Source organism: Lathamus discolor, chromosome 7, assembly GCF_037157495.1.
Source record: "Lathamus discolor isolate bLatDis1 chromosome 7, bLatDis1.hap1, whole genome shotgun sequence".
Lineage (NCBI taxonomy): Eukaryota > Metazoa > Chordata > Aves > Psittaciformes > Psittacidae > Lathamus > Lathamus discolor.
The window spans coordinates 467,299-494,597 of record NC_088890.1 but is presented as its reverse complement, the minus strand read 5'-3'; the positions used below and the strand labels follow the sequence as shown (position 1 = coordinate 494,597).

Here is a 27,299-nt window from a genome sequence, read left to right as displayed (position 1 = left end):
GCAGCCCCAGCCCTGAAGCAGCCCCCGCCTGGGGCTCACCCCTCTCCTGCAGCTCCAGTTTCCAATCGCACTGCAGGCAGCACGGCCACTGGCGCCGTGCCGGCTGCTCTGACCCCTGCCCCGCTGCTGTCAGGACAGTGCGCAGTGCACGGCACGTGCGGCGTCAGCACAAGGCAGGTCAGCGCATGGGCGTCAATGCATGGGTGTCAGTGCACGGGTGTCAGTGCACGGGTGTCAGTGCATGGGTGTCAGCACAAGGCAGGTCAGCGCATGGGTGTCAGCACACGGGTGTCAGCGCATGGGTGTCAGCACAAGGCAGGTCAGCGCATGGGTGTCAGCACAAGGCAGGTCAGCGCATGGGTGTCAGCACACGGGTGTCAGTGCATGGGTGTCAGTGCACGGGTGTCAGCACACGGGTGTCAGCACACGGGTGTCAGTGCACGGGTGTCAGCGCATGGGTGTCAGTGCATGGGTGTCAGTGCACGGGGTGTGAGTGCAGGGTGTGCCAGCACTGGGTGACACCCAGGGCAGCAGGGGGCTGGGTAGGGCCCTGCAGCAGCCCCTGGGGCCCTGCAGTGAGGGTGCATGGCCCAAGGTTCATTCAGCTCATCCCGGGCTGTTTCTGGGAGCTGCTCTGCGGCAGGACAGGAGCTCCTCACCCCCCCAGCACACAGCTCCCCTGGGGCACAGCCCGGCCCCGCAGCCATGGCAAAGGAGCCACTTTGCAGCCCAGAGCAGAGCCCCCAGTGCTGCAGGGCCAGGCCCCCTCGGGGACAGTGACCTCGTCCTGCGATCGCCCTCACAGCCTCCACGAGAGGCCTCCTCCCGGCATCGATCCACCCAGACACACGCAGCCATTAATAGCTGGGGCTGCTGTTGACTTGGATCAAGTGGAAGATAACAAGGTTATTTTTAGGTTGATCTCTCAGCCTGAAGGGAAATGCTCTTCGCTGGCTCAGGCAGGCTCTGCCCAACCTGTCGAGGCATGGCCGGGCCCTGGGATGAGGGACTCCTGCTGTGGGGATGGAGGAGGGATGCACCTTGGATGCACCGAGGGCACAGAGGTTGCAGCAGGACAAGCCTTGATGTGCTGGTCCCCATCGTGCCAGCCCAGAGGGTCTGTAGTTCCCACCTCCATGGAGAGCCGCAGCATAAGGAGCCCACAGCTCCAGATTTGCAGGTCTCAAAGGAAACCAAACCGCTGGAACCTGCCCTGGCTGCGCTCCCTGAGCTCCCAGCGGGTATCCAGAGGAACCCTGTCCCTCCGGGAGTGGATGCCCTCACCGGGACACCGGAATGGAGCACCAGCATTGTTCATCCCTCTGCAGGGAGATTTCAAGCTGAGAGCTCCAGCTTGGCACCATCCCACTGCCAGCACAGCCACTTTAATTATGCTGTCCCGAGCGGCATCTAAAAATACCCAGAACACCAACTCGCCCGTAATGAGACACGGAGCAAGGAGCCACCGCAGAAACCAACCCAGCGGCGCCGGGAGGCTCTTCCCATCGGGAAAGCTCATGGAACCACCATGTCCCCCAAAACGCTCCAGTGAAACCACAGCTTTGCAGGGAGGGGGACTCCTCACGCCAGCTCCCCTTCACCTCGGCTCCCTGTGCGAGCCCTGCGGACGTGGCCATGGTCCCATGCGGGTTTCAATGCTGGGTCCCAGAGCTGGCTCCCTGCACACGCCACCTGCCAGCCCGGGGTGGTCCCTCACACGCCAGCCTCCCCTGGTCCACAGGGCGAAGGACTGGGCGCAGGATCGCACCCAGGAACGCTGGAGCTGCCCCCGAGCTGCTCCGTTGGCTGGCACCAAAGGCAAACCCACAGGGAGCCGCATCCCATGGCCGCAGCGAGGTGCAGGGACAGGCACTGGGTTCCCGTGCCCAGATTCCAGCCAGGAGGCCCTGGGATGAGCTGGGACAACAGCCTGGCAAAGCAGAGGGGTTTGCAGGCGGTTGTTCCCTCCTGCCCCATCTGTTCCCTTCCACCCCAGCCCTGGACTCCTCTCCTGAGCTCAGGGCCTGTTGCCGATGCACCCCTGGCACATTTTGGGGCAGGAGAGCACCCCCCCACCAGCCAAAACACCTGAGATCAAGTAAATGTGGGTCTGGCCAGAAGGTGCCGGTTAGAGAACACAGCTCCTGTGCACCCCAGGATCAACCAGGACAGGACCAAGCTGGAGCTGGGGAGCAGGGAAGGGGGAAGTGGCAGTGGAAGCGGTTCCGGAGCAGAGGGGAGCTCATGTCTCAGCCTTGCCTGGCAGAACCTCAGCGCAGAGTCTACGTGGGTCCTGCACTCAAGCGGGGTGAGTTCAGCTGCCCCTGGGGCAGGGGCTCTGTGCCAAAGCCCAGGCCACGGATGAGTAGGCCCTTGCTGAGCTGTCACCTCAGGGCAGGGCAGGAGAGGGCTGTGGCGAAGCCATGAATCGTGTTTGTGCCAGAAGCCCCGCTCCAGAGGCAGCGGGGCTGGAAGCGGAGCTGGGGCAGGCACGGGGATCCCTCGAGTGGGGGACAGCTCTTCAGGGCAGACCAGGCAAGTTCCGTGTCCCCTCTGAGCCCGTGCTATTTAAATCCCTCTCTTGTGAAAGCAAGACCTGAAACAAGCAAACAAACATTATCTGGAAACACAAAAGCCCTGACCAATCTCCCAAAAATTCCCTACGTGGGCTGTGCTGCGGTTGCACAACAGGAAGAGGCTGTTGATCCCATGTGCTCCGGTGCCAGCGGCGCGAGCCTCCACCCAGAGCCGCCTCTCTGCTGCGAACACAGCTGCACCCCACATCAAGCAGGGGGACAGGTCGCAGGCTGAGGGAGCCCGTGGCCAGGCGCCTGCCCCACTAACCCAGCCCAGGGTTGTGGCTCTCAAGCCCCGCTGGGAGATGAGCAGGAGCTCTCCTGGCCACAGCGCTCTCTGCTTGTGTGGATGGGAGATGCTCGCAGGGGAGTGGGTGCTGCAGGGGTCTGTGGAGGTGAGGAAGATGCTGCACGGGTCCCGCTGAGCTCTGTGGGATGGGAGGTCTGACTGCCCTTCTCTGGAGGGACACAGGATCCCACATGCATCACCCCCATCTCCTCCAGCCCCCCAGGTACAGGCTGCAGGCACTGACATGCTCCTGGCAGTGCTGCTCTGGCCCAGCGCCCCCACGTTTTCTCCCTTCAGATCCCTCACATTATCCCTGCCCTGAGCCAGAGCTCAGAAGCAGCCTTTGCGAGCTGGTGACAGTGTGCCCAGGCGCAGAGCGGGGTTTGCTTGCAGGCCAGATCAAAGCTCTTGCAAAACAAGTTAATGATTGAACTCCTTTCAGGGGTGGCTTGCCCTTAAACTTCAAAGTCTGGACATGTTATGGAAGGAGATGATTTGACCCCGAGTGCACTCAGCTCTGAACACAAAACAGCAACACGGGCGCTGCAGCATCTCCCCACGCTGGTCACTTGCTGCCACCTGGTGTCACCTCGGCACAAGTGCTGGGGACCTGGGGGTGGCAAGGATGGACCCGTGGGCTGCAATGGCACCACGGTTAACTGAAAGCTTTGGGGCTTCTTACACTATACACAGCGTCATTGCGAGAGAGACTGACGCTGCCGCAGCCCGGCACAGCCAGTACCGAGCACACCGTCACTGGGGCTTGCGCAGAGGCAGACTGCAGCCAGCTTATCGAATACAGCACACCCAGCCTTAACCAATAGGGCTTTATTCTCTTGGTATCTCAACAACAAACCTGAGGTACAGTACACAAGTGTTGCTAAAGAAAACCCTTATCTTCAAATTATGGTCTGATTTATTGGTGTTGGTTAAATAACCAAGTTTGAGAACGTTGTAAAGGAAGACATGTGCGTTCCACTACTCCTTTTCACCTTGAGGAAAGCACAGAGATTTTCACCTATCCAAGCACAATATTTCCAGGAGGATCAAGCACCACTTCACTATCACCAGGGCTGGCCAGCAGGCTGCCATCCAGCGCTGAGAACTCCACCAGCCCATCCCTCACCTGAAGCAAAGTTCTGGCGTCTGCAGGGACAGAGTATTTGTCCCCCTGCACAAAGGAGCTTGCCCCTCACCACTCTGACAGCTGCCTCCTGTTCCTGCCCGGGAGCTTGAAGCCTGACTACACCACATCCACTTAAACCTGATCCCTAAACCCAAAAAGCAGGGTACAACTTCCACAGCATCAAGGAGTAGTGTAAGGCACAGTACTTTTGCTCTTTACCTTAAATTTAAGGGAATGTCAATTAAGGCTGATTATCAACATATTGTAGCCTCCCAGGAATAGTTACAGAGTGCTCCTAAGATCAGGAAATTGTTTCCCGTGTTCACGTCCAGTTTAGATAAAATCAGTTCTCATCCGGTTCAAGAAACGCTGCGGATCAGAGCGACCACGTGCTGCGGCTGGAACGTCACTGCTCGTTCTGCTGCCCCTCTGCAGCGGCAGACACCCCACCTTGGCCCTTGTTGACATCACTGATGCACGCCCACAGTCCATCCACCGACTCCTTCCACAGCGTCACCTCAAAATGAGACCAGGAAGAAGTTTCAGCCTTAAAGTACACTCTGCTCCTCACAACCACCACAGCACCAGCTAGGTGACAGTCTACAACTACAGAAATCTAAGTTGGTTGTTGCTGTCTACTGAGTAATTGTTCAGTGGTAAGGGGACAGTATGTGAGTTCTGTTAGTACCCTTCCAAAAGAAGTAAAGCCTGCATTTAAGTAATAACACCACAGCACACGTGGTTTGCTGAAGGTCGGGCTCTTCCTCCCCTCTTGGTAAATCAAAGGAGAAGTGCCACCCTCGCAGCAAAGTCCCGTCTCAACCAGACGTGACAACAGCCTGTCTCATCTCAGCTCTTCCGAAAACACAGCACACAGGAGCGCAAGCCAAGGCAGAGTTACTCACCTTATTGTCTCCTCCAGACACTGCAAGGATGTTGGCAGTAATGGACCAACTCACGTGCCAGACAACATCATTGAACTTGTGCAGCAGCTTCGGTGACCAGGAATTTCCAGAGGCATCGTCACAAGTCCAGATGAACACTCTGCCATCCTAGAGAAGCAGACTGGCTTGGTGGGACCACCAGGTACCACACAGAAGACCCCACCTCGATGGCACTTGGAGCTACGCTTCCAACCCACAGCTCCAATATGAGCCCCCAATGTGTCTACAGGGGTTTTTGCTCAACAAAGGGGCTGGTTTCTTACTCCAGCTATGAGCAAGACAGGAGTACAGCACTGGTGAGAAAGCTGCGTACCAAAGATGACTTGCAAATACCAGAAGAGCTCACAAAATATCTATGTACCAGCTGATATTTTTCCCCAGCATGAATTTTTCTTTCCAGCCACACAACAGGAAGACAGCAGCTTACTGAGTAGTCTTCTTGATAGGAAAAAAGCATTTATAGAATGATTAGCAGCAAACACTACAGCCAAGGTGAAGGTTGAGGACATCAGAGATGATTAAGAATGCTAGTTATTAGAAAGTAGTGTATTTAGCTGGAAGTTCAGTGATTTTGATCCAGAGACATTAAAATATGATGTGAGTGTGAAGGTTTTCCTCAATGTGAGATCATCCTGCTCATGATTTTCAGAATAAAAGACAGTCTTTGGTACAGAGCCACACACACAAACATAAATGTTTCTACTGGGCTTCCGAGTCTGGGAGGAAAGAGAACCCAAAGGCTCTTGTGCACAGACCCAGATAACAGCAAAGGATTGTCCAGAGGACATGTTCCAGTGAAGTAACTGGGAGCAAGGGCACTGAGCCTACCTCTGTTACCCCAAGGGAAGCCTCACCTGTGAGCAGCTAGCAATGGTGCTTGTGGGCAAACCTATGGATGGAGCCCAGGCTACATCTCGAACCCAGTCACTGTGAGCCTCCAGCTTCTGCTCTTCTTTCCACTGGCCATCTTCCTCCCTGAAAACACAGCTACACAGTCAGGAGGGCAGCAGCAGCCGTCACATTTCTCATCTCCTGTTCTGGAAGTCTTCGGTTTTCAGACTCCAGGTTTATCCACATAATACAAAGTACAAGTGTTCCCCACTCTCCTCCAGAAGCTCTATGACTTAGACAAAATCCCTTCCAGAGGACAGAAAGCAGCCCAGGCAAAGAGTGTCTGATCTTCAGTTACCGCACAGAAATCGGCTATTGCCCAGGTGACAGCAGTAATCAAAGACAATCAGAAAACCACCTTCCAAGTTAAGATGAAGCAGGGCTGACACAAATTGCTAAAACCATGTGAGAGACTGCACATCACTAAGTTGTTTCCAATTTTAAATCACTTCTCTAAGGACAGTAATTCAATGATGAAAGCACAGAGATGCTGAAAATCTTGAGATACTAACAGGGACTTACAAAGACTATCAAGAGTATCAGGTTTTGTGAGTTCTTAAGCCTGGCAACAGAGCACTTACTTCCAGATCTTGACAAGGTTGTCACAGCCACCAGATGCAAATCTTTTGATGTAGTTTGGTTTCTGACTAGACGGTTGTTCGATAAGGCTTCCCGGGACAACAGCAGGAGCCCAGCTAACTGCATTACAGCCAATCTAGTTGATGAAAAAACGCCTCTATTAGCAGTTGCATACTTCAAACACATAAAAAAAAGCTGCTGAGGGGGGGAAGGACACCGCACATACTCTCTGCTTGGGGGGCAATAAGCCTATCTTAAGAAATTAGGAGTCTTGCACAATGCTGGATGGACACTGGGTGAACAAGACATCCAGATATGGCCTATATCAATAAGGCACTTACTCAGAACCCCTCAGGTCACCAAGTAACTGTTCTATGAGCAAATACCATCTTGGATATACAAATAGTGGGCACAGAGACAGAAACTGGAAAGACATCAGACACACACAGTTGCCAAGATTCAGAAATGCAGAAACCTTTTGTCTGGAGCCCCATTTCCCGTTATCAAGAGCTGCGGCCATCAGCTTATGAAGTTCTGCTTCAGCAAAAATCCCCACTATTTTGGCAAAGCATGAGCCCTGCATTTTCCCAGCGCCAGTTTATTCACAGTTAGTTGGCACAGATGTTCTCAGGACCAAAGCCATTTCCTATCAGGTAACTTCCAGCACTGTATTTAATGCTAATGCTTAATAAATGGGTATTATCGGTGCTGTTTAGTAACCTTCACCCCTCTGGTTTTCTACTTCATTTTAGTGGCTACATTGTACACCTTCCCACTCTAGAGTAATTTGAAACAAGTTATCCCAATTCTGGAAACTGTTTCACACCATTCCATCGCAGTTCAGTAATCATCTACTCTACAGTTCTTTGAGGCCTCAGCTCAGCATTTCTGTGTGGCTCCAAGGGCTCCGTGCTGCTCGAAGGGACGGACTCACCGTGTGTGCATTGCTGATCTTTTTGACCTCCCACTGCCCATCACCCGTGTAGCTCAGTAAGGAGATGGCCCCATCAGAGCTCCCACAGGCCAGGATCAACCCATAGTCATGCGGCGCCCAGCAGACAGAGTTCACTGGGAAGGGAGAAGCAGGATTACACCAAGGTCACTATCTAAAACTGACTACACAATACACTAAGACTACAGTTACTGAAAGTGAGCAGCTTGGAGAGCTAGGAATAAGAGTCTTGGCATTCCTGAATTTCAGCAAAGCCGGTCAATGAATTTTACTGAATGACAGAAAACTGCCTTTATTTTTGGCACCCTTTTAGAATTAGAATACCAAAAGAGCATCTTAATGAGAGACTAAAGACTCTGACTATCCCCTGCAACAGCAAAGAGCGTTGCTGACTCCAGAACAAAAACTGACTGGCAAGCAGTATTTGGAGTCAGTAGATCAGTAGTTATTTAGATCAGTAACACGACAAAGCTGGAGGCTTCTTAGATCTGTACCTCAAGGACCGATCACCTGGACAAAACAGCCTCCATTGTACAACAAAACACAGCATGCCAAAATCCTCCTTTCTTTCTCCCTGCAGTGGACACACAGGATTTCCCCCAAGAATTCAGTGCCCGACTGCCTTGTTTATCTGGAAGCTGATTTGTAAAACAACTCCTAGGCAAACAAGGGATGAACCAGGACTGGAGGTTTTCCAGCGACACGACCTGACATAAACGTCCTGTGTACATGGAACAGATTTACTGTCTCTCCGCTAATTTATCCCCATTGACAGAGACTTTCCTCCTTAACACCAACAGGTTTATCCCAATCTCACCCGATTCCTCTCACATCCCCAGTCGCACTCCCAGCTCCAGACCCCGCATACCTGAGGAGTCATGCCCTGTGTACTCATAGGTCTTTTCCCAAGTGCCATTTTCCTCCTTCCAGACGATAACCTTCCTGTCGTAGGAGCAGGAGGCCAGGATATTTCCATACATCGGATGAGCCCAGGCAACCTGCCACACGGGACCTTCATGCCTGCAACCAACAACGTTACTGGGGAGAGCCTGACTTTGCCTTTTGCTCAGCAACAACCACCACAGTCGTTATTAACTTGGAGGAAATTACCCTCATCTTACGTTGCCAAACAGCAAAGTCACAAAACATGAAACACTTCCACAGTTAAAATCTCCCCTTGCTGACACTTTACCCTCTCAGGTCCGCAATGAGGATCTGCCCTCCATTCCGAACATCGAAGATCTTCACGGATCTGTCTGAAGAGCAGGTTGCCAACCGGGTGCCATAGTAATCCATCTGAGCATCGTGCTGCAGGGGACAGGAAAGCTGCTGTCAGCACGGGCGATGCTGCTCTGTTAAATGACCTGACTACACCTGAGACGTAGCGGTGAGAATGGTGAACAGATGGGGCCTCCCATCCTGGTGGGTCCCAGCCCAGTGGGTCAGAGAGGACGGGCTCAACAGCCCAGATGAGCCACGCAAGTGAGCGAGCTGCTGCTTGCACCACACACAGGAGAAGCCCGAGGCACCCGGCGCAGGGAAGTGCAGTGCTTCCAGGGGCGGACGGGAAACCCGCGCCGCCGGCTGCAGAGCCCGGGGCTCTGCTGTTAATCCACGAAGCGGGTGCGAGGACCCCGACGCCTCGGGTCGGCGCTCGCCGCGTGTTTCCTAAGCGGGCTCCCGGCCCCCGCACTTCACTCGGACCTTGCTGCGCGCGGCTCCTTGCGGGCGCTCGCACGCGGGCGGGGCGGAGGAAAGGTCGCGGCGCCCCCGGCCCAGCTCCGTCCCGCTCGGCACACGCACGCGGGGCGGGCCGCGGGGGCGGGCACAGGCGAGCCCGCACGGAACGAAGCGGCGCTGCCCGAGCTCCCGACCGCGCTCCCCGCGGGAGCCGCACCCCGGCGCGCACGAAGCGGGGCCCGGTTCGGCACTTACGATCATGTCCTCGTGCGAGGTGTCCACCGTGTTAATGACCGAGACCTGCGGGCGAGCAGAGACAAGCCCTGTGCCGCGCCCGGGAGGCCCGAGCCCCGCGGGCACCGCCGGCTCCCCGCCCGCCACCGCTCCCACAGGCGCCGGAGCCCCCCGCGGCCCCGCGAGCCCCCTCCGCCCCCCGGCCCGGCCCGGCCCGGCCCGGCCCGGCCCTACCATGGCTGCGGCGGCGGCGGCGGCGACGCACCCGCGGAGCTCCCGGCGGCGCAGCTCAGACGTGGCACGGCGGTCCCACCCCCGAACGGCCCCGCCGCGCCCCGCCCGCCCGCGCCACGAGGTTCCGCCGCGCCGGGGTTCCGGCGTTCCGCGGGGCTGCACCGGCGGGCGGGCAGCGGGGACCGGAGGCGAGGCCCCGGCTGTGCCACGGCCCGAGCACCAGGGCCGGCCCTCCCCGCCTCCCCCGGCACCCCTGAGCGCCCCGAGGCGCTCCCGCGGGGCCGGGCCGGGGCGCACGGACGCAGCCCTGGGCCGCCCCGCCCCGCTCCGGCCGGCGGGGCCTCTCCAGCCTCAGGGGGGCGCCCGGCCCATGCGGCCCTGAGGGGAGCGGGGACCCCGGCCCGGCGCCATTTTCCCGGCGGCCGCCGCGATGGCCGGCGCCTCGTACCACATCTCCAGCCTGCTGGAGAAGATGACCTCCACCGACAAGGACTTCAGGTGCGGGCTCCGCCGGCCGGCACCAAGGCCAGGCCGGGACGTGCCGGCGGCAGCCTCCGGGGCCGGCGCGGGGGGTTCCCTCTGCGGGGTCGGGGGGCGCGGGGAGCGGGCAGGAGGCGTGGGTCCGGGTCGTTTGCCCCGTTCCGAGCGGGCAGCGCAGGGGAGCAGACGTTCCCCTCCCCTCCCTGGCTCCCTGCGGGACGGGAGCGAGGGAGCACGGCGAGAGCGCAATGGGAGCGTTGGCAGGCAGGCTCCCGCCCGTGTTTGCTCTGCAGGGGAAGAACATGGCCGCAGAAAGGCCGAAACGGTTCTTAGCTTGGTTTTCTGTTGGGTCAGGGCATGAAGAAGGCTGAGAGCCGGAGCCAGCGGCTCCCCGCGGTGGGTGCTGCAGGTTTTGGCTGTGCTCAGATCCCCTTCAGAGCTGTTTTAGGCAGGGGTGAAACCGGACTGAGACTCCTTTAGTCTGCATCGGCAGAAGAAATGACCTTTTCTTAGGGTCGGATCCCTAAAGCATTCCCAACTGATTGTTGAACTGAGCAAGTGTGATGGGTTTCACCCGTAAGCACATGGCTCTCTGCATCCACCTGGAAGTTACCGTTTGTGCCAGACTTGGTATTTTGAGGTCTCTTAGAAGGGAGGGAGTAGCAGTATCCCCAAATAGGCTGACTTTGCAGAGGCTGCTGCTGTTTTCCTGGTGTTAGAACAGGCACTTTTTAAGCAGGTCAGTGATGGAGTAGTTGCAGCGTGTGTTCAAAGGTTTATGGTTAATACTGCAAACAAGATGTGCCCAACACAGGGCATACCACAGGGGTGTTCCAGGGCCATTTCCTTCGGGCGCACAGTCAGACCTTGAGCTGCGCGGGCAGTTGCGGGTCCAGGTTTCTTGTGCTCCCCTGTCCTGGCTGGATCCACGTGGCAGTGTCCGAGGTCCTGCGGGCAGGATGGCAGCAGGTAGTGGGTCGAGAGCTGAATGTGTTGCCCTGGAAGACTCAGCTCAGCCTGTGGCCATAATTGGTCATGGTGGTTGTAGGCAGACGCGCTGCACGTGCAGCTTTAGTGGCTGATGCAGAATCAGAATCAGATTGTGCATTTTTTCCCATCCTGGATTTCAGGCTGTTGCCACCACAGCAGTCCCTCCCTCCAGACGTACCTGATACCTGCTGCTCCGGAACGGGCTGCAGATGGAGGACATGAATGTTGCCCTGGTACATGAGGGCTCTTGCATGCTGAGAGAATTGCATCAGAGCCTGATTTAGAATGGAGGGGTTGTTTGGCAGCCAAGAGGGAAATGCTTCTCTGTGGTTCCTTTTAGACGTCCATCCCGGTGCTGGGGCTAACATTAGAAAGCAGCTGATATGCAATAACCACACAGGTTTCTCAGAACCTCAGGCTTCTCCAGTAGTATCTTGCTCCCAGGAACACAGTTCCCAGAACTTCCCGATACCCATTTTGACATTGTCCCTGTTAGAACATTACACTGACTAACAGTCAGCTGGGTGTTTGTTTTTCCTTCTGAACTGCAATGATGAATACTTGCTTGGTTTTGCTCATAATAATCTAAATACAGCCTAGGGAACTTCTGAGGTATAGTTTGCATGGAGTCATTACTTTATGCTTCGTTTCTGAACTTGATAGGCCTTCTCCATGTGTGGGGTTGTACTATCAGTACTAGGTATGACAGAAAGAGCAGAGCCAGACACGTTCATAGACTCCAGGCTGGTTTTCCTAGGCTGGGCAATTGGTGAGAAAACGCACCCTGATTTTTTGCTAGCAGAGTTAACCAGCTTGCTTTAGTGACTGGGAAAAATACAACAGCTGGATGCCAGTTGTAGAGTTTTAGATTACCCCATCCCTGCCATGTATCTTAGGGAGAGGAGAGAACCTATGTTTTTCATTTTCACATATTGCATAGCTGAATCATAAAATCATAGAATCATAGAATAGTTTGGGTTGGAAAGGACCTCAAGATCATCTAATTCCAACCCCCCTGCCATGGGCAGGGACACCTCACACTAAACCATCCCACCCAAGGATTCATCCAACCTGGCCTTGAACACCGCCAGGGATGGAGCACTCACAACCTCCCTGGGCAACCCATTCCAGTGCCTCACCACCCTAACAGGAAAGAATTTCCTCCTTAGATCCAATCTAAACTTCCCCTTTTTAAGTGTTAACCCATTACCCCTTGTCCTGTCACTACAGTCCCTGACGAAGTGTCCCTCCCCAGCATCCCTATAGGTCCCCTTCAGGTACTGGAAGGCTGCTCTGAGGTCCCCACGCAGCTTCTCTTCTCCAGGCTGAACAGCCCCAACTTCCTCAGCCTGTCTTCATACGGGAGGTGCTCCAGCCCCTGAGCATCCTCGTGGCCTCCTCTGGACTTGTTCCAGCAGTTCCATGTCCTTTTTATGTTGAGGACACCAGAACTGCACACAATGCTCCAGGTGAGGTCTTACGAGAGCAGAGTAGAGGGGCAGGATCACCTCTTTTGACCTGCTGGTCACGTCACCAGCTGCCTCTGTCTCAGTTTTACCCTTGTAAGACAGTAAATTCTTTGTACCTTATTCTTCAGACTGGATTGTGTAAAGGAGTGTAAATTACTTTTTTGAAAGTGTGTTTTCATTTGTCCAGAGTGATGGGAAAGAAATGCTCATGTGTCTGTGGATCAGGCAGTCCACTTCTGCTGTATGTTCTTTCAGGTTTATGGCCACCAATGACCTGATGATGGAACTGCAGAAAGATTCAATAAAACTGGATGAAGACAGCGAGAAAAAAGTGGTGAAGATGCTTTTGAAGTTGCTGGAGGACAAAAATGGGGAAGTACAGAACCTCGCTGTCAAGTGGTAAGAGCCTTGGCAGCAGTTCCCATCCTCCCTGGCAGTAACAGAGCTGTCTCAGGCTGCAGAGAGTGTATGTGAGTGGAGCCCAGCCCTGCAGCACTGGCACCTTGCTGAGAGCTCCCTTTGCAGGGTGTCCCTCATGCTGGGCACGGCAGTCTCTTTCTCTGCTGGTACAACCAGTGGGCGTACAGGTCTCCCTGTTGAGGCAGTAGGGGGTTTTGGAAGCAGCTCAGTGTTTATGGTATGAATCTTGCCGTATTACAAGTAGCATGACTAAGATTTTATTTCTTTGGAGGGAAGCCCAGTTTAAAATCTGGGGCCGTGAAGTTTCTCTCCTTTGAAATTCAGTGCTGAATTTCCCAGTGGTCCTGTCTTTGATAAAGATGGTACTGAACACATATAGCTTTTCAAAAACAGCATTTGAATTTGAGGTCCAAATCCTACTCTTCAAGGGCATTTTCATTAACATTTATATTGCACATGGGTTCTTTCCCCGCGCTGAGTCCAGGTGCAGCCTGTGCTGTTGCTTTGCTATTGACAGTTTCAATATTTTTTTTAAACCCAACTGGAAAAGGCAGAAGGGTCCTTTACTACTGAATCAGCTGATGAAGTGATCCCACTGCTGACATGTTCTTTCCTGTCTCTTTCCCCCAGTGTTCATTCTAGAAATGCAATTGAATGGGTCAGTTCACCACAGGGCTCCAGAAAGGTGGGCCACTTAAGAAAACCTTGGGTTCCTGTATTGCTTCCTACTGTGGATCTTATTCACATTCCCTTCTTTTACCTATATACTGCTTCTGTCCCTCTACTCTCCCTGTGACCTTTGGCCCTTTCTTTTTGATTCCTACTGTCCTGACTTTTCCTGGCCCTGCTCCTGTCTCTGCCTGCTTTGGGTTTGTTTATTCTGTTCATTAAAGCAAATGGTTGGGCACTGAACAGAGTACGAATGTCATGGTCTGTTTATCTGGGGTTGCATTAGCAGTTAATGTCCAGTCAGTTATTCCCAGCCAGGTGCAAGGATCTCTAAGAAAGAGAAATGTGATGGTCTGAAGGACACTGGCAGGTGGATTAGGGCCAAGTGTGGATCTGTGCAGCCCACATCAGGATTCAGGAGTAAGTCAGGAAACTATTGGGAGGTCTTGCAGTTGATTTTATCATCTGAAACTATGATCTTATTTCTTCAGAGGAAAGCTGAAATCACACTTCGTCCCCCAATATACCACAGAGTTGAAATCCATATGAAAACTTGTCCTGTTTCTGGTTCTGTGGGTTTGTTTGCAGTTTAGATGAGTTCCTCAGGTTCCCTAAGCCACAGTGTCTGCCAGTAAAGCAGGGACAGCTATCCATTCTTTTCTGCATAATGAGCTGTAAGATTGAACACTACTTGCACAAGGTCTCAGTATTTAGTATTTCTTCTCTAATTCTTGTATTTCAGAGTAGCTGCTCAGACTCTAAATGGTTATTATTGTCCTGATTGTAAAGTTTAGAAGTAGTCCTACACAGAACAGGCTGCGTGTGAGTTTGCTTGGTGAACTCTGGGTTCAGCATGCTGTCAGGGGTAATAGTGCTGTGCCAGCAGGGAGACAGCTACGTGTGCATAGGTGTTCCATACCCTTTGCATTACTGGACTTGGGGCTGAGCTGCCTTTCAGGAGGAGTGAGCCTGAGCATCCCTTCTGATGGTGAAAGCATCCCCCTTTCTCTTTGTTCTGACGGGCTTCTCTTCTCCTCCCGCAGTCTGGGCCCGCTGGTTGGCAAGGTGAAGGAGTATCAGGTGGAAACCATCGTGGATACGCTGTGCACAAACATGTTGTCAGACAAGGAGCAGCTGCGGGATATCTCCAGCATTGGACTGAAAACAGTCATCTCTGAGCTGCCACCAACTTCTACAGGTAAAACGTCTGTCCCTGTTTGTCTCGCTGAGACAACAGGGAATCGTGACCCTTGGGAAACAGAGGAAAAGGGGTAGTTCAGAGCCTGAGAGTTACAGATTCCTTATGCAGCTGCTAGAGGAAAACTAGTGAAATAAGGAGAGAGACTAGGAGCTGAGGCACCAATGTGACTAAAGATGGGATGAAATGAAAACTCGAGCTGGTCACCTGGGGGATACTGAAGTTTGAAACGGCATCTGAGTTCTTGGAGAAATCCATTTTTGTTCACAGCAATCCTACAGCATGCTGTGTATGTCATGATAAGTGCTGTTCTGGCAGGTCCTCATGTCAGCAATGCACTACCGTGTGTGATCCCAGCAGTGCCAGCACTGCACCACCTCCTGTCTGCAGCCCAGCTGTACCAGGTCTCCTGACTGCTCCTGGAGACTTCCATTTCCTCTGTAGCCAGCTCATGTATCTGTTGTTCCTTCATGGTGGGTGGCTGTGGCAGTGCTGCTGGGCTGCTGGATTTTAGGTGGAGAGGAGAAGTAGGATTAGCATGCAGGGGCTTGCTGGAGTCCTCTCTGCGTTTCTGCAAAACGTTCAGCTCTTGTGAGCCAACCTTTCAGAATTCCTTATTTAACATAGATCACACGAACTGCAGCTGGTTTAGAGTAGCAACAGATAAGTCAGCTCCTGAAGGGTTAGGATTGATGCTGTGTGGGTGGGAGGCAGCAGAAGCGGTGTGGGTTTGCTGCAAAATGGAGAGGTTGAACATCTCTGTACATGCTTTCCGCACCCTGAGCCCCAGTCCATGCGGCTGCTGTTGCTGTGGTGCTGCTGAAGCAAAGGGGAGGTTTGAAACAATGGCCACAAGGCAGCATATGCCCGAGGCAGGCTCCTCTTGCAGTGCTGTTCAGCAGCTCATGGTGTTCCTGGAACATTCCACTTCTGCTTTGGCTCTGTTGCATCACGGAGGCTGTTTAGAATGGTGTGGGAAGCAATTGTCCCTTCCTTTGAAAGCTTTATGGAATTCGGAACTGTTTATAATTTGCACTGAACAAACTGGGAAAAGCCCACAACAAAACCCACTGTTGGGACAGGCATAGCCCAGTGTGAAGACTGAACTGGTATCTAGATGTCAGTCTGGACTGCAGGAGATGGAGGTTTTAGACTGCAGTTGTAATCTCAACACATTCTTGAACCTGGGTTAAATCTATTTTGAGACAGATTTATCCAGCTCTGCCCTTAACTTTCAGCAGGGAGCTGAGAAACGGTGTCTGTCAAGACTGCTCTTCCTATGGAGAAAACTTTAGTTTGTTGAAACTGAACATTTTCAAGTCAAAAATGGGGAAAACGTGCCAGAACCTTTTCACCCAGCCCTGCTCCCTGCGTTGATGGGCCTGGGAGCTGACTGGGAGGCAGCCAAAGCGCTTTAGGGTGAAAGACACTGCCTGAAAAGCTTCTTCCAGATAGTTACTGCATGGTACCACAGGGGGAGTATGTGCAGCATGTATCCACCATCTCAAACAAAACCTGACTGCTGTGCTGGTTAGGTCTCCCAGGGGAGATTTCTCTTCCTAATGTAGAAGGAACCGAACGGTTCTTAGCAGTAAAAAGACTTGTTTTGAATTGACAGTGGGGAAAAAAATCTCCCTCTTGCAGGCTCCACCATGACAGCAAATGTGTGCAAAAAGATCACAGCCCAGTTGACAGGAGCCATTGGCAAGCAGGAGGATGTGTCCGTGCAGCTGGAGGCCCTTGACATCCTGTCAGATATGCTGAGCAGGTACTAAAGGATTACCTTCTGCAGGGGGCTGTGTTTGCTTTTGATTTCTCTATTTCCCTAATCCTACTACGAGAACTTAAAGATTTGGGTTGGCTGCCACTGGGGAATATCTCAGCAGAGCAGATTCCTTAGCAGGGATGAGGGATGACATGCTGAGACCTTCTGTGCTTGGGAATGGCAATAACATTGTTGATGGATCCCACAGAGGCTCAGTTCAAACACATGTAGGGAAGGAGAGGGCAAAGCAGGGAAGTTTATTTTAGCCCTCTGATCTGTTTGCACATGCAGTTTTTCTCCTGGCTGCCTCTTTCTCTGGTTACATGAGTCAGAGTGACAGTGTCATCTGTCAACTGCATGCAGGAAATGATTGACAAACCCCCAGGTCATCCAGAAGGACACGGGCAAAATCAAGCTCCTCCATGATGGAGACAAATAACCTTTCCCTGTGTGTAAAACAAGAGCAAGTCAGTGTTCAGACTAGGATGCCAAACCTCTCTCCCCACAACATGCACAGGTTCTTCAGAGCTGAAGCAGTTTTACGTTTTTTTGCTGGCAAAAGGGCTTTTTCTCTGAGGCTTTGACTTTTAACTTCTGCCTCATTTTGTTGATTGCAGACTAGGGGGAACACTCTACTCTTTCCATTCCTCCATCCTGAACTGCCTCCTGCCCCAGCTGACAAGCCCTAGGCTGGCAGTACGGAAAAGAGCCATCATTGCCTTGGGACATCTTGTCTTGACCTGCAGCGGAAGCATCTTCTCAGAGCTCACCGAGCATTTGCTTGCTGAGCTGAAGAGGAATGAGTCTACTTCTACTACGAGGACATACATTCAGTGTGTTGCTGGCATCAGCAGGCAGGCTGGACATCGCATAGGTAGGATAAGTAGCTTGAAATGATGCTGGGAATCATGCATCTGTTGTAGAGCTGCTCCATTTAGTGGTAAAATAAGTGTGCTCACGCTGTTGCTAATGTTTTACTGGCTTGTGCTTTGTGATTCCTTCTGTGGTTCTGACCTGGCTCTCTGATCTCTGCTTGGAAAGAAGGAGGCACCAGAGTAATCATCTGGCTGCTCTTCTGTAGTGATTTCATCTCAAGGTCTTGCAGTGCTTCCCTCCCTGAATTAGGTCAGTGGATTCAGTGCATTTTAAATGAGAGGAGAAACGGAGGGCAACGTATTGTATTACATGTCTAAAGACCTGCCAGAGCTGAGATTGGGTCCGAGATCTCTAACGGCAGCTCTTCCGTGACTGAAATGCCAGCAGGAGGCTGAAGGCAGGGACCAGGGTTCTTCTGCTGAAAACCCCTGCAGGGCTGGCTGTTGGTGGGCTGCTGGCTCCTCGCCGCGGCAGTCCTGAGGAGGAATGCTCTGCCCGGCACACGAGGAAAGTGGCAGATGTGTGAGCTGTCAGCTCTCATGAATGAAGGCTGGAATGGTTTTTCACTGCTGCTTACTCTGTCTTTCCCAGGAGAACATCTGGAGAAGATAATTCCTCTGATTGTTCAGTACTGTAACGTGGAAGATGACGAGCTGAGAGAGTACTGCTTTCAGGCCTTTGAGTCTTTTGTGAGAAGGTGTGTGCCCTTGAGGAACAGCCATGCACCATGCTGTGCAACAGTGTCCTCCTAGTGAGACTATCCATATGTTCAGCATCCAGGGTGGAGTACCTTTCTATGTGCGTTCCTGTTGACAAAAGCAGCTCACAAATGAAGTATCTTCTTCACGTGCACAGTTGGGCTTGAGTTATGAGCTGGTTTGCCTCAGCATGTGAAGGGGTGTTTCTGAATTGGTTCTGCAGGAATTGGAGTTTTCCTTGTTCCTGGAGGCTTCCTCAGCAAGAGGGACCTGCAGGTCTCCTGCCTGGGGACAGGAAGGGGGCTCAGCTCTCCTGTTGAGCTGCAGCTCTCCCATTCTTTAGTCAAACATTTCCTGCTTGACTTGATAGGAGAGCCCTGCAGAGTGCTGAGGTTTTTGCCCATGGAGGGAGGATTCACCCATGCGGTGAAGGCAGTTTATCTTTTTTCCGTACAGAAATCATTTCATCCTCCCCAGGGAATGTACTCGTGCTTCGTGCACAGCAGGAAGGAGCAGCTCCACTTTAACTCATGTTAGCAAAATGTTCATATAGTTTGTGAAGCATTTTGGGATCCTTTTGAGGTTAAATACATAATTTGGATATTTAAAATAGCTCAGTCTCTTACTGAGTTACTAATAAACTTAAGAGTTTATTAACTCTTAGGATTTTCATTTGTCATGACAGGTGCCCAAAGGAAATGGACCCTCACATCCCTAATGTGATGGGGTTATGTTTGAAGTACATCACCTTTGACCCAAACTACAACTATGATAATGAGGAGGAGGAAGAGATGATGGAAACTGAAAATGGGGAGGATGAAGAGCAAGGTGCCTGCTTGTGAGGATGACTGTGCTCTGCAGAGCACTGGGTTAACATTTCTCCCTAAAGGGGTACCTTTAATACCTGGTAGTTATAGGTGACGTTTCGTAATGTCTCTATTTATAGCTGCTAAGAGCAAAAGTTAGAACAAGTCCCTTGGAAAAAAGCGTTTTTGTTTGCTTTCGTACTAACGGGGTAAAATCCTGGCCTGCTTCCTGGAGAACATGTTGAATGTTCTGCCAATAACACAGTAAATTGTTACACTGTGTTGTGCCATTCAGGAATTGCTAAGACAAATATTTACACGTTTCTGATGTTAAAATCTGGGAACCTCATTCTCCCTTCACAACAAAAGCCTTGGTGCCTGAGCTGAAGCAGCCAGTGAGGGCTGTAACATTCGGGTTCATTCTCTGTCAGCTCTTACTTGGAATAGGAGAACCTGCTGCAGGGCAGCCCCGGCTCATGTTGTCTGGTAGTGACACCTGCAGGGACAGTCCATTGTGGACCGTTCCATGTTCCCAGATACGTGTGACTTACTGGCCTCAGATGTCTGGTCACTGGAGAGGGTAGCTCTGAGGGTCAGGTGATCCTCTAGCTCATAACGGGTGTCCCGTAACAGTGCTCCTTGTTTTCCCTTCTCTCCAGAAAGCGATGACGAGTACAGTGATGATGATGACATCAGCTGGAAGGTCCGCAGGTCTGCAGCCAAGTGCCTGGAGGCCATCGTCAGCAGCAGGCATGACCTCCTGCAGGACTTCTACAAAACCCTTTCCCCAGTCTTGATAAGCAGATTCAAAGAGAGGGAGGAGAATGTTAAAGCTGACATCTTCAGTGCTTACATCTCCTTGCTGAGGCAAACGCTGCCCATCCAGAGCTGGCTGCATGTGGCTGATGCCTCTGGCAAAGATGATGTTCCTCTCAGGATGCTTCAGAACCAGGTGAGTGAGAAGCTGGATTAAATCAGAATGAAGAGAAGTAGGTACTGTGGCACCAATGAACAAACCCAGTAGTTAAGCATGAGAAGGTAGCTAGGAAACTCACTGAATAAACTGCAGAAATAGACTGGAGGAACCCATAGGAAGCTCAGTGAGGTTTGGGTCTGGTCACCAGGCGCGGGAGGGCATGCAGCTCAGTTCATCACAGGAGAACAGCCAGTGCCTTCCAGGGGAGCTGGCTGTGGCCATACACAGTCTGTACATCACTGCTGAGCAGACAATAGTGGAAGCACTTTCTCTGACGCACTGCTTTAATTCAGAACAATGCTGGAGTAATTGCAGTTGGCATAATTTAGCCACATGTGCTGATCAGGACTGCCTAGCCCAGGGTCCTTGCTAACACTGTGCTGTACACGTGCCATTTCAGAAGACAAAAGGAACATTGGAAATAACTATGTAGTTATAGAGTAGCATGACCACAAGAGCAGCTTTTTCTGGCTGATGCTGCCTGTCACTGACTGGTGAGTCCCTGAAGCAGGAGGATTAAAATCCCTTCCAAAACGAAATTACATCATTCATTATAAGCTATTCATTTAAACAACTTGCACCTCAGCCCTGTGATTCTGATTTCACTGAATCCCTGTTTCAATACAGGGATGGGACTAGATCCTTAAACAGCAGAGAGGGAAGGAATCACAAAATTCTGAGCTCCTTTAGCAGTGTGGCCTGGTCTGATCATTTTGTTGTGGTTCCTTAAGCTGCTGTGTTAGGGGATAACCTTGGCTTCAGCAAGGGCTGCTTAGTCTGTCAGTAGAACATGGAAAAGAAGAATAGTGTCCCTTCCTGTGTCCTGCCTGGTAATCCAGTCCAGCCCGTGCTCCAGTGATGGGGCGTGCTGTTCCATGGTGTGCTCCTGCTTGTCCTCATGCTGTTAGTGCCTCTGGCACAGCTGAACAAGCTGCTCCATGCCCTGGAAGCCGGGTGACTGATGTGTGTGTTTCTGGATTTCTTTTTCGAACTGCAGGTTCCCAACATTGTCAAGGCCTTGCACAAGCAGCTCAAAGAAAAGAGCATCAAATCTCGACAGGGTTGTTTCAGCCTCCTGACAGAATTGGCCAATGTCCTTCCCGGTTGCCTGGCAGATCACGTCCCTGCACTCATCCCTGGTAAGCTTGGTGGTCGGGGGGTGAAGGACCAGGGTTGGCCAATGCTACCACATATACTTCTTGCTTGCCTGTTCCAGTTTGATTCCTGTATATGCTGTTCAGCATCAGGGCATACACATCAAGTTATGCTTTGTTGATGTGCCAAACAGCTCCCAGACCAATCCTGGCCTCTACCTACCACTGAATGCCAGGCTAGGAATATCAAGTCCATTTCCACAGTCCCCTGAAGAGGTGCTCTTAGGAGAGCTAAAACTAGCTGGAGTTACACTGTTACTGCTGGGGTCAGTAATGAGTGATGCTCTCTTTTACAAAATGCAGTAGCATAGAAAAAACCAATTTGTATTGGCTGCTTATTTAATTTGCAGCACCACATTTTAACCTGAGCTCTCCTGCCTGTAGGCTCATGCAGCATCCCACTGCTGAGAGGCTCCAATACTTAGGTCCTGCCTCTGCTTTGGGAGTGACTGTATAGTACATATAAAAACATTCTCTTGTGCTTATCCCCAGGCCAGATCCATGCACCTCCCTCTTTGGAAAAACCCATTCAAACCAAGAGTCAGGCACGACCTCAGGGGGGGCAAGCAGCTTTGTTGTAAATGCTTCCCATTAAGTCTTCTGGGAAATATGTGCCACAGAAATTGGACTTGGAAGTACCTCCCTTTTGCAGAGGCAGTCCGTCTGTAAGGGGTCACAGTTGTGTTCCGAACAGTGCTAACAGATGTAAAACTAGCTGAACACAGAGCCCAGCTTCTAGAAGACTTCTGACAGCAGAATAGGGGGAAAATGAAAAGCTCAGGAAGGGGCATTCCCGCTGCCTGGAGTGCCTGTTGTTGAGACTAGGCTTTGCCAGCCTTAGTTTCATGCCATTCTCTCATACTTCCTTGCACTTGACAAACTGTCCCTTCTCCGCTCAGTCCAGGGTGACTTTGCAATTTACCTTTCTAAGAAGTGTTTGTAGCCTCCCAGGACTGCTGCAGAGACCAGTTATGTCTGAACTGCCATGTCCTGGAAAGCAGGAAGTCAGCAAGGAGAGTAGCCCTCTCTCTGGGCATGCATGTCTTGGGTGGTGAGAGGAAAGAAAGAAAGAAAGAAAACCAATTCCAGTTGTGTCCTTTGGGGTGTGGGGGTGTGATAAAACCACTTGCTGAAATAAGACGCAGTCCTTCTCATCTCTTCCAAGCAGGAATTGTTTTCTCCTTGGCTGATAAATCCAGCTCCTCCAACATGAGGATCGACACACTGTCCTTCCTTCATGTTCTTCTTTGCAACCATCAGCCGGAGGTATTCCATCCTCATATCAAAAGCCTGCTACCTCCTGTTGTGACCTGTATTGGAGACCCCTTTTATAAGATCACTTCAGAAGCCCTGCTGGTTACTCAGCAACTTGTGAAAGTTATCAGGCCGTTGGACAAATCCTGCACTTTTGATGCCAAGCCTTACGTGAAGGACGTTTTTCCTGGTACTCTGAAGCGGCTGAAGGCAGCTGACATTGACCAGGAGGTGAAGGAGCGTGCCATCTCCTGCATGGGACAGATTATTTACAGTCTAGGAGACCATTTAAGCACTGATCTCCAGCCAACCTTGAAGGTATTTCTAGAGAGGCTCAAAAATGAAATCACCAGATTGACAACAGTCAAGGCATTAACCTTAATTGCTAGCTCTCCACTTAAGATAGATTTGAGACCCATCCTAGGGGAAGGTTTCCCCATTCTAGCTTCCTTCTTGAGAAAGAATCAACGTGCCTTGAAGCTGAGCACCCTGACTGCCCTAGACATCCTGGTGAAGAACTACAGTGACAGCCTCAAGCCTGCCATGATAGAGTCTGTCCTGACAGAGCTCCCTGCTTTAATCACTGAGAGTGACATGCATGTTTCCCAGGTGGCTGTCATGTTCCTTACTACTTTAGCTCAGGTTTATCCCTCCTGCATCTCCAAGATCAGCGGCTCAGTTCTTGCTGAAATCCTGCAGCTCATCCATTCGCCTTTGCTTCAGGGAGGGGCTCTGAACGCCATCATAGACTTCTTCCACGCTCTGGTGCTGACGAAGGCGGCCCCCGTGGGGTATGCGGAGCTGCTGAAGCAGCTGACTGCGCCCATTTACTGCTCCGGTGCAGCCACGGCTCCGATGTTACACAAACAGGCCTATTACTCTGTTGCGAAGTGTGTGGCAGCCCTGTCCTCAGCCTGCCCCAAGGAAGCCCCTGCGACAGTGAACCGGTTTATCCAGGATGTAAAGAGCCCCAAGTCCAGCTCTGCTGTGAAGGTGCTGGCTTTCCTCTCGCTGGCAGAGATGGGGCGCACCACCAACCTCAGTGCTCAGCGGGAGCTCAAAACTGTCATCCTGGAAGCATTCACGTCCAGCAGCGAAGAGGTGAAATCCGCCGCTTCCTACGCGCTGGGGAGCGTCAGCGTTGGGAATCTTAAGGAGTATCTTCCCTTCATGCTGAAAGAGATCGGAAGCCAGCCCAAGAGGCAGTACCTCCTGCTGCACTCTCTGAAAGAAGTGATCAGTGCCTCCCCGGCCGATGGCCTCAAACCCTACGTGGAGGATATCTGGACTCTGCTTTTCAAGCACTGTGAGTGCACAGAGGAGGGGACGCGCAATGTGGTGGCCGAGTGCTTGGGGAAGCTGACTCTGGTGAATCCCTCCGAGCTGCTGCCCCGGCTGAAGAACCAGCTGCCATCAGGTAAGGGCAGGGCGGCGGGAGAGCAGGGAATCCCCCATGTAAACTGCTGGTGGGTACAGCAGGGAGCAAAGCCAGTCTGCAGAGGCAAGAAGGCAACAAGAGGGGTCTCTGCGGGGGGGTTGGAGGAGCACTGGTTTGCACAGGGGACAGGAGGGTGTTAGCACAGGGACTGCACATGGAGGGCGTGTTGGAGAAGGGTTTAAACAAGGAGGTTGTTAGGACAAATCCTGTTCTCCTGTCTCTTCAATGCGTGTGTGATGTGACTGAGAGCAGAGTGTGCACTACAGAGTCACAGCAGTGATTTTACCTCTTGATCCTTCACTGTTTTTTCTCTCCATCCTCACCGCAGGCTCTCCCCATGCCCGGAGCACAGTGGTGACTGCAGTCAAATTCACAATTGCAGACCAACCTCAGCCCATCGATGCTCTCCTGAAAGGCTGCATAGGTAGGGCAGTGACCTGGGAATGTGAGAGGTTAGGTGTCACTGCAGCCCTTGGATTTTTCACACCTATATGAACCTCATCTACTCCAGTTCTTTCTTATCTATCTGCTTTTGGGATTTAAGAGCAACACTGCCGCATGGGTCCTCGTTGAATGCTCTCATGCCTTGCTCTCAGGCATGTTCCATTGGTGACAGAGGTTTTTAGGGAGTGTAAGTTCCTTAAGAAAAAAAAACCATATCCCAACTTCCTTGAATACCAAAGCTTCTGGTTTGATTTCGGGATGAGGCAGCTGGAATCATGGGGCATGTTTTTATGGCCAAATGCAGGGAAGTGGTGTCTCTTCCATTCACCATATCCCAAATGAAGGGAGGGAAAGCACCTCAAATGTCTGTGCTAGTCTGCCTCTGGAGTTACTTTACCTGAGGTTTTTCATAACCAGACTTTGGAACATGCTGTGATTACTTTTCAACACTTCTCAGTCGCTGCAGCAGGACTGACTGGTGCGGTCTTGTCTCACAGGTGACTTCTTAAAAACCCTCCAGGACCCGGACCTGAATGTTCGCCGCGTGGCTTTAGCCTTGTTTAATTCTGCTGCTCACAACAAACCGTCTCTAATCCGCGATCTGCTCCCTGCAGTTCTCCCCAGCCTGTACAACGAAACAAAGGTCCGACGGGAACTCATCCGGGAGGTACGGCCACAATCTTCTGGGTGCAGCAAGGCAGATGCAGTGCGTGAAGCCCAGCGAGGCTCTTGCCCCTCTGCTGCCTGGTGACAGATGGGTTTCTGTCTTGTTAAGGTAGAAATGGGGCCATTCAAGCACACGGTGGATGATGGCCTTGATGTGAGGAAAGCTGCTTTTGAATGCATGTACACACTGCTGGAAAGCTGCCTCGACCGACTGGATATCTACGAGTACCTGAACCACGTGGAGGATGGACTGAAGGATCACTATGACATTCGGGTAGGTGCTGTGCCCGAGCTGTGGAGGGCAGGCACGTCCCTCATGTAATTCCCTCTCTAGGGTCTGGGCTTGAATGGAGCTGCTGTGTCACCACAGCATGGAGTGCTCCTGGCATGCCAGTTCCTGTTCTGTGCAATTGCCACAGCCTTCATCTGGGTCTGTCCAGCTCTAGCTTGACTGTGGTGGCCTTGAAAACACAACCCTGGTGTAGCTGGCTTTATAGGAAACTTAACAAAGTCTAAAATAAGTTTCTTCTGCCTTAAAACTTGTGATTTGACACTTGCTCAGTGTGGCAGTGACACTCTATTAACAAAGAACTAGCATTGTCACTGATGATGGCCCCACAGCTGGATGCATGCCGGGGACCCCAGCCCAGCTGGACAACTCCAGTGCGCTGGCTGCCAGTGCCTGCGTGTCTGATGCACCCAAAGTTCTCACTATCCCCCCTTGCACAAATGCACAGGGACTCAGCCCTGTGGGTGCTGCACGTTGCTGCAGGGAGAGCGGCCACACGGCCCCAGCAGTGGATCCTCACTGCAGGCCTGGGGCCAGTGGGTGCAGCCAAGTAATGCAGTTTTCTCTTTCTTCCTGGTGTAGATGCTGACTTTCATCATGCTGGCTCGGCTGTCCACACTCTGCCCCAGTGCCGTGCTGCAGCGGCTTGAAAGGCTGGTTGAGCCACTTCGGGCAACCTGCTCCACAAAGGTGAGACCAGGGAGTGGGATGCACTGAGGTGGGTTTTGCACGAGCTTCTGCTGCTGGCTGCCTATCCCTGCTGCTGAGCAGCTGCTCCCCACACTCCACCGGTGGGACAGTGCTCTGCTTGGCTCTGTCTCTGCTGCGTGTCCTCTTCCTCCTGCCTGCACCACCTTTTCTCAATGAAAACAGTGCTTTGGGTTTGTAGGTTAAAGCTGGCTCTGTGAAGCAGGAGTTTGAGAAGCAGGACGAACTGAAGCGATCCGCCATGAGAGCCGTGGCTGCTCTCCTGACCATCCCTGAAGTAGAGAAAAGTCCAGTGATGGCTGAGTTTTCATCTCAGATCAGATCCAGTCCTGAAATGGCGTCGCTCTTTGAGAGCATTCAGAAGGATTCTGCCTCCCTCCCCACATCAGAGTCCATGGACATGAGCTAAGGTCTGCCCATTCACTCCGCCACCTTCCTGCCCTCACCGTGCACTAAGCCAACAGCTACCCTGATGGGATGAGAAGGTTGAGGACAAGGAACAACACCATGGAGCTGGGCTCTGCTGCAGCAGCCACTTCTAAGTCACCAGGCACTGACAGGAGAAAAAGTCTGGTCCCAGTAGCACCAGACACCTCGCTGACTGCAGGGAGAGACACGAGAGGAGGGAACTGAACTGTCCTTACGCAGGGGAGGGCTGAGGAGAGGAACATCCTCGTGTTTTTAAGGGGTGTACAAAGCAATTGAAATTGAGCGTGGTTCCATGGGAAATGGAAACTTCCTGAAATCTTTCCTTACTGCAGGACAAATAGTTTTAGATTTTTTTTTAACCACTGCACATGCACTTTCTACCCCAACTGCCTGAAGAATGTATTTGTATTGTTTTACTAGACAACAGCGCTGAGAACCAGCAGTCATGTCTGTAATTACCAATGAGCACCACAGCCACAGGCTCTGCTTCAATGGGAGACCTGCAGGAGCCATGCTGCAGGGGCTGTGTGGGGTTACCTGCCTAGCCTCAGCTCCCACCATGGCACCAGCAGCTCATGTTCCTGCACATTTGGCTGCAAATACCTCAACCAGCAGTCTTTGGAGCAAGACAGTTTGTGTTACAGTAAAAACCTTGCACTAGGCTTGACTCTGCATTTAACACTGCCTTGTCTTTCCCCCTTGAGCAGCTCAGTGTTGTGACCAGCCACAAAGGCACAGATCTGTGCTGACTTCAAGCTACAAACATCAGGAGAGCTGATGCTCGAGTGCAACAGCCAGAGGTGTAGGCTCATGAGCAGCCCCACTGTCATTCGAAAACTTGTGTGGCTGTTGTGGTCAGAACCCACATTGCACAGAGGAGCTAAGTGGCCTTAAAAGACAGGGTGTGGAAAGGCCACCATGACACGGTGCCTGTGGCCCTGGAGCTGCAGTGACCTTTCATTTCTCTGTTTATGACAGAGTGGTTGGTGTGAAGAATAGTTATAGTGTGTGTGAAAGATCACCCATTGTTTGCGTGGTATAAAAAATAAACCTGTGCTTGCAGAG

At 52.2% G+C, this 27,299-nt stretch overlaps 2 protein-coding genes across 6 annotated transcripts; one reads left to right on the top strand and one right to left on the bottom strand.

Moving 5' to 3' along the window:
• Positions 1–3,678: 3,678 nt before the first annotated feature.
• SEC13 (SEC13 homolog, nuclear pore and COPII coat complex component) lies at positions 3,679–9,836 on the bottom strand. 2 transcript variants are annotated; one of them, XM_065687300.1, is made up of 9 exons: positions 9,506–9,836; positions 9,293–9,337; positions 8,550–8,665; positions 8,226–8,377; positions 7,340–7,473; positions 6,408–6,541; positions 5,790–5,910; positions 4,897–5,043; positions 3,679–4,508 (listed from the first exon to the last, which is right to left on the bottom strand). In XM_065687300.1, the coding sequence occupies exons 1-9, from the start codon at positions 9,506–9,508 to the stop codon at positions 4,398–4,400; spliced, it is 963 nt and encodes a 320-aa protein (XP_065543372.1). In that variant the 5' UTR covers positions 9,509–9,836; the 3' UTR covers positions 3,679–4,397. The 2 variants fall into 2 exon arrangements, with proteins under 2 accessions (XP_065543372.1, XP_065543371.1); XM_065687299.1 differs by lacking the exon at positions 9,293–9,337 and having other exon boundaries at positions 9,506–9,587.
• LOC136018236 (cullin-associated NEDD8-dissociated protein 1-like) lies at positions 9,654–27,298 on the top strand. 4 transcript variants are annotated; one of them, XM_065687293.1, is made up of 15 exons: positions 9,658–10,003; positions 12,700–12,843; positions 14,577–14,731; positions 16,376–16,499; positions 17,114–17,370; positions 17,964–18,069; positions 18,756–18,898; positions 19,536–19,828; positions 20,850–20,991; positions 22,172–23,677; positions 24,027–24,122; positions 24,640–24,809; positions 24,918–25,082; positions 25,680–25,787; positions 25,987–27,298. In XM_065687293.1, the coding sequence occupies exons 1-15, from the start codon at positions 9,936–9,938 to the stop codon at positions 26,212–26,214; spliced, it is 3,705 nt and encodes a 1,234-aa protein (XP_065543365.1). In that variant the 5' UTR covers positions 9,658–9,935; the 3' UTR covers positions 26,215–27,298. The 4 variants fall into 4 exon arrangements, with proteins under 4 accessions (XP_065543369.1, XP_065543365.1, XP_065543367.1 ...); XM_065687295.1 differs by having other exon boundaries at positions 9,659–10,003; positions 22,175–23,677; XM_065687296.1 differs by lacking the exon at positions 9,658–10,003 and adding an exon at positions 13,495–13,549 and having other exon boundaries at positions 12,729–12,843.
• The last annotated feature ends 1 nt before the right edge of the window (position 27,299 follows it).

Coding starts and splice junctions, on each gene's coding strand:
- SEC13 (XM_065687300.1), bottom strand. Junction 8,666..9,292: donor CCTCGCACGAGGACATGATC/GTAAGTGCCGAA, acceptor TGTCCCCTGCAG/CACGATGCTCAGATGGATTA. Junction 5,911..6,407: donor AACCTTGTCAAGATCTGGAA/GTAAGTGCTCTG, acceptor CTGTGTTTTCAG/GGAGGAAGATGGCCAGTGGA.
- LOC136018236 (XM_065687293.1), top strand. CDS start 9,936: ATGGCCGGCGCCTCGTACCACATCTCCAGCCTGCTGGAGAAGATGACC. Junction 14,732..16,375: donor GCTGCCACCAACTTCTACAG/GTAAAACGTCTG, acceptor TCCCTCTTGCAG/GCTCCACCATGACAGCAAAT. Junction 19,829..20,849: donor TCAGGATGCTTCAGAACCAG/GTGAGTGAGAAG, acceptor TTCGAACTGCAG/GTTCCCAACATTGTCAAGGC.